Consider the following 6,396-nt stretch of genomic DNA (forward strand, 5'->3'; position numbering starts at 1 on the left):
AGAGTCCGCCTGCCGATGCAGGGGACACGGGTTTATGCCCCGGTCCGGGAAGATCCCACATGCCATGGAGCGGCTGGGTCTGTGAGCCATGGCCGCTGAGCCTGCTCGTCTGGAGCCTCGGGAGAGGCCACAACAGTGAGAGGCCCGCGTACCACAAAAAACAAAAAAAACAAAAAAAACCCAAAACCAAGAGAATGTCATTCTCCACCTCCCACCAGCTTATCATCTTTGAGAAAGAAGCACTGGATCTTAGGTCTGCTAAGGATACATAAGTAATCATTTTCTCACTGAATTTTTAGGGAATATCCACCTATCACTTCAGATCAACAAAGACAACTCTACAAGAGGAATTTTGACACTGGCCTGCAGGAATACAAGAGCTTACAAGCAGAACTTGATGAGATCAATAAAGAACTCTCTCGTCTGGATAAAGAACTGGATGACTATAGAGAAGAAAGTGAAGAGTATATGGTAAATTGAAATCTGCTAATTATATATTACATAGAATTTTATTCTAATCTATGGAGCTACATTATCCTTTATACTAATATGATACAGATTTTGCTAGTAGTTATCAAACTAATTTCATTGAAGAGTCATTGAAATCAAGTCTTAGATTAAAGTCTTTCCAAATTGAAAAGTGTACTAACGTAGTTAAGAATTACAAAGCAATGGTCTGTGTACATATTGGTTTGGCCAAAAAGTTCGTTCAGGTTCGTCCATAATACATCCCTTCCTGCTTAAAAGAAAATACCTACATTAGTTTTTCTATTTATAAACAAAGTTCGCTCCTTCGGTAAAAATTTCAAATAATACAGAATTACATACAGAAAAATAAATTGCCTTAAATTTTGTCACCAAAATATTAGTTGTTAAAATGTCCCCTCTGCAGAAGTGCACCTAGACACAATCTTTGATAAAAAATCATAAGTTTTACTTATATCCTTCCTGTTTTTTTACTCAATAATAGTTTATGGCTCTTTTTTTTTTTCTTGATCACCTGGCTGGAGTAGTATTTGTCCATGTAAAGTTACTCATTACTTTTTTTTGTTTGTTTTGTTTTGTTTTTGTGGGTTTTTTTGCGAAGACTACTCATTACTTTTTAACCCCCATCTCCATATTGTGCTCTTTAGAAGGAAGTCACTATGCATAGGTCACACTTAAGGACTGGGGAATTATGCTCCAGCAGTATACCTACACAAATTATTTGGAATTTGTCTGCATGGGAAATTTGTCACTTCCTCCCATTTATTTGATCATTTATGTCAGTATAGACTCATGGATATTTGTTTTATACTTTGGGTTATAATCCAACACTACTTAGTTTTGTTGCTTGAATTGTTTTAGTTAGGACCATTGGGAGCTCTTGGTTGCCTCCTGTGTTTCTTTGAGATATCCCCATCATTGTGAAGGTTTTTCTTTTTAAATACTTACTGGCACTGCTTATATCTTGCTTTTTTATTCAATGATAATTTATGGTTATCATTTCATGTCAATAATAAAGATCTACTTACTGAGAAAATATTTTTATGTATTAAAAAAATAACTCCACAATTTTCCATTTTGTGGTTGTACCATAATTTACTTGAGTGGCCCTCTATGAATAGACATTTAGGTATGTCTCCCCACTGCCACACATACACTCTGCCCCATTAGTAATACACTGGTGGACCTCTCCATCCTTACACACTTACCCACTTATCTGCTAGAACGGATTCCAGAATGTGAAATTGCTGAGTCAGAGGTTAGTACATTTAAACTTTTGTTGCAAAAGTGCCCTCCAGAAAGATTATATCAACTGTATTCCTGCTAGTAATGCTCTAGAGGCTCCTCTGACCCACATCTCACTAACATTTTATGTCTGAAAAATTACTGACTTGTGTCTTAGATACCAGTATTTAAACTTTTTTATCACATTACGTATTTATTGGAACTTCATAGTCCTTTTATGAAATACTCTTTGCCATTTTTTTTTTTTTTTTTTTTTGCGGTACGCGGGCCTCTCACTGTTGTGGCCTCTCCCGCTGCGGAGCACAGGCTCCGGACGCACAGGCTCAGCGGCCACAGCTCACGGGCCCAGCCGCTCTGCGGCATGTGGGATCCTCCCGGACCGGGGCACGAACCCGTGTCCCCTGCATTGGCAGGTGGACTCTCAACCACTGCGCCACCAGGGAAGCCCCCCCTTTGCCATTTTTAATTGGGGTGATCTACTTTCCGGTTTCGAAGTATTTGCTTCGTATATAGTTTGATTTATTTATTGTTTTCTTTTATGGCTTCTCTATGGTATCGTAAACCTTTCTTAATGCAGTCAATGCTTATTCATTTTTACTGTGTCCTTGATGTGGAAGTGCTGAGGTTACAAAGACAAATCATGTTTCCACCCCCAAAGAGCTCATATTCAAAGAGAGAAACTGATACCTAAACAACTTTGACAATGGGACTAATGCCATATTTACATTATGTATAGAAAGTACTGTAACTAACTTCTCTGAGAAGGAATAAAGTCTGCTGAAGGCCTGGAGAGTTTAGGAGAGGCTTCACTGAGAGGTAACCAGTACACATTCTCCAGACAGTAGGGGAGGTACATGAGTACAGCTATAAGGGGAACATGACGGAAATCTGGAAGCATTAATGTGCTTAATTTTTTAAAGAATTGCAAATGGTGGACACTGAGACTGGAAAGGTAGGAGACTAGATTAGTAGAGAATTTAATGGAGTGCTCAGACCAGTTTTATAATGGGATGTAACCTGCTCAGAGCCGTGCTTTATGAAAAAGTTCTCTGGGGTCTATGTGCCACGTGGACTGGCGTGGGGAGAGATGAGAAGCAGCAGGACAGATAGTTACCTGTCTGGGTGAATGGAATGTGAGAAGTATTTTAATGTCATAAATTTCCTGTCACTGGACTCCTCAGGCCCTTCTACTGACCATAATAGTTTTGAGAACTTTAAGACTTCGTTATTTTAATTCCCTATATTTTTGTCATAAGATGACATTTTTAGCTTCAAAATATAACATCAGGAGTGTTATTTTTGAAAGAGAAAATGCCCCACTTAAACATATTCCTTTGTTTCTCATTAATAGGCTGCTGCTGATGAATACAATAGACTGAAACAAGTTAAGGGAGTAAGTATCCCAGATTGTAAGATTCTTTTAGGAAGAACTTATCTATTATGTGCTTTTCATTTAACCTTTAGAATGACTCTGAATACCTTGTCACACATGCACTGATTATAGACAAAAGGCCCTATAATTGCAAGATGAAAACTAAGAAGTTGGAACCTTAATTTCAGTTGTTTTCAACTACAACCAGCACTGATGCAAAAAAAAAAAAAATTTGTTTTTTCAGTTTGAAGTATACATACAGAAAAATACACAGATCATAAGTATACAACTTGGTAAATTTTCACAGAGCAACCACACACCTTTGTACCTGGCATCCCGATAAAGAAATACATGTCGTAGTACTCCTTGTATGCTCATCCAATTTTTACACTCACCCCAGAGGTAACCACCATCCTACGTTCTAACATCATGTATTAGTATTGCGTATTTTGAACTTCATATAAATGGAATCATACAGTATGTAATTTGTGTGTGATTTCTTTTGCTCAGTATTGTTTGTGAGAATCATTCAGATGGTGGCATGAAGCAGTGGTTCATTTTTAAGTGTGTATACACACAGGCACACATTTGCTAGGTATATACATAGTCATGAAATTGCAAGGTCATTGAGCAAGTGGGGATCCTGCCTTGGGTAGGGACTGTCAACAGCATCCCTGGTTTGTGCCACTTTACATTCCTAACAAGCAGTGTAGATTCCTGTTGCTTCATATCCTTGCCAACACTTGGCATCATCAGTCTTCTTTTTTTTTCTCCTTTGGCCACACAGCGTGGCTTGTGGGATCTTAGTTCCCCAGCAAGGGATCGAACCTGGGCCCTCAGCAATAAAAGCACAGAGTCCCAACCACCCACTGGACTGCCAGGGAATTTTCCCAGCATCATCAGTCTTTATTGCCTTAAAACATGTTTGGTTTTTAAAAGACTTTATATTAATTTTTAAAATTCCAGAACCATTAATTTTTTTTTTTGGCTGTGCTGCGCAGCTTGTGGGATCTTAGTTCCCAGACCAGGGATCAAACCCGGGCCCATGGCAGTGAAAGTGCCGAGTCTTTTTTTTTTTTTTTTTAACATCTTTATTGGGGTATAATTGCTTTACAATGGTGTGTTAGTTTCTGCTTTATAACAAAGGAAAGTGCTGAGTCCTAACCACTGGATCACCAGGGAATTCCCAGAACGTCATGAATTTAAATTCAAGAGTTTAAAAACGTACATAGTACAATTTCCTGTCTCACTCCCTATTTACCCCGTTTCTTTATTCTAAGTAACCCCATATCACCAGTTTCTTGTTTTACTGATTTTTATTTTTTTTTAAATCATGTTTTAACAAAAAAAGGCCGATAAATTTTCTTGGTCACTTTACAAATCATTAGAAATGAGTGTATCCTTTGTAAAACTCAGGTTAGAAGATATGACTGAGAAAAGAAAATTAGCTGCTCATGTGGTTAGAGATAACTGCCAGATGCCTTATGCATGTTACTTCATTTAACACTCCCTGCAATTCTATATGACTAATGCTCCCTTTTTGTTGTTGTTCACCTCTGCCTTCCCAGCAGCTAAAACATAACTCGTTTTTAGTTTGTTAAATTTACGCAATTCTTTTTTCTTTCCTCCTTTTTTAGTCTGCAGATTACAAAAGTAAGAGGAATTATTGCAAGCAGTTGAAGAGCAAATTGTCACACATTAAGAAGATGGTTGGAGATTATGATCGACGGAAAACATAGACAGCAGATGCCACATTGTTAGGTTAAGAAGTATCTGACTGACATCTCTGCAATGTTATCAGGAGTCAAAATGACTTTGGACTCTAACCTGGGAGGCCAAATCTTTGTGATCATTACAGAGTTTTGGTAGTTTTAATATCATCAGTATTGAATGATATCATCAGTATATCATCATCATTTTATAAATAGCTTTTGATAATCGACTGGGCTAAACACTCCAAGTAAGGACTTTATGCTTTAAACATTGGTTCTTGTATTAAGAACTTTTGTTTGAGGTTTTTAAAGCTTTAAGGAAGGTCCTGGAGTACACTGTGCTGTGAACTTTCACACCCTAGGCAATCAGGTGTTAATACCTAAGTATGCTCATTGGGTCTTATAGGGGATAGTTTAATTCTCCCAGAATTCTCCCTTCAGATAACTGTTACTTATAATCATTTATTTTCAGATAAGGAAACTGGGGCCCTGCAATAAAGTCTCTGAAGTGAAACTGCTTGTTGCCTAGCTTGCAGTTTTGGTTAAGTCTGTTTTATGACTCCATTGATAAAGTCCCTGGCCTTTTCCTATTTTAACTACTACGGATACTGAGTCCTACCAGCCTCCCTATTGATTTTTTTCTGTGTATAAATGCTTAAGAGCTTTTTATTTCATGTTATCCTGGTAATAAAGATCATGTAAAAGTAACAAATGTGTGAAATTTGAAGATTGTAAATATATGTTTACCTTTTAAAAATCAAAGTTTAAGCCTACTGGTTAGAATTTTGTTGCGTATTTTTAAATGCTTTTTATCTTTTATGGTTTACATGCTTTTTTTAAACCAACTAGCCTTTTCCATTATATCAAAGTATCCAATTACAATTATAATTCAATTGTGACTTGAATTGTATCTTATGGGAATATTCAAGTTTTGTACATATTTTATAATTATTAAAACTGGTGTTTTCTTTCCATAATGTACCTTTTTGATGTCATTAGTGCTGTTAATACTAAGCTATGGAAAACTATACTCAGAAGTTGTATCTGTTACTGTTTTAAACTGTTTTGGGTGCTGTGCTGGTTGGTAGCTTCCTAAATCCTTTGGCTAACAGAAGGCTGATTTGTCTGGAAATGGAATCCAATATCATAAAACACCAAATTATTTCAAATGGTGCCCTTAAATCTCAGCTTTTTTTTTAATTCAGTTTTTTTCTGGTAAAGTAAAATTAGCTGATAATACTGGATATGTAGCTAACCAAGTTGATTGTGATTATCTCCTCAGTTTGGAACTCTCATTTAAGTGTATTGTTTTTAATATATAAGTCTGCATCATTTTCCAAAGATAAAAATAAGGTTTCCATTATAACGCTGATACAGTTCTTCAAGTTGAAGAAATTCTTAATTTTCTGTGTGCTGTTCATACTACAAAAGGTAATAAATAGTTTATGTTTTTCATGTCTTTTGGATTCATACCAAGTGGTAAGGACTCTCTTGAGCAACTTAATTGATTTTTATATGTCTTAAAATTTAAACTGAAGTCAGCACACTTAGTTTATGAAGGCAAGTTTGCCAGTGTTGTGA

The 6,396-nt window shown here is 36.6% G+C and overlaps 1 protein-coding gene across 3 annotated transcripts in view; it reads left to right on the plus strand.

Moving 5' to 3' along the window:
* Positions 1 to 6,186, plus strand: part of OCLN (occludin) — a 48,346-nt gene extending 42,160 nt beyond the window's left edge. For all 3 annotated transcript variants that reach the window (XM_082652626.1, XM_082652624.1, XM_082652625.1), the window contains exons 7-9: positions 300 to 471; positions 3,083 to 3,124; positions 4,741 to 6,186. In XM_082652626.1, coding sequence (XP_082508752.1) covers positions 300 to 471; positions 3,083 to 3,124; positions 4,741 to 4,842 — 316 coding nt within the window. In that variant the 3' untranslated portion in view covers positions 4,843 to 6,186. The remainder of the gene's footprint in view (positions 1 to 299; positions 472 to 3,082; positions 3,125 to 4,740) is intronic.
* Positions 6,187 to 6,396: the final 210 nt, after the last annotated feature.

Source organism: Grampus griseus (genome assembly GCF_964374135.1).
Source record: "Grampus griseus genome assembly, chromosome: 3".
NCBI lineage: Eukaryota > Metazoa > Chordata > Mammalia > Artiodactyla > Delphinidae > Grampus > Grampus griseus.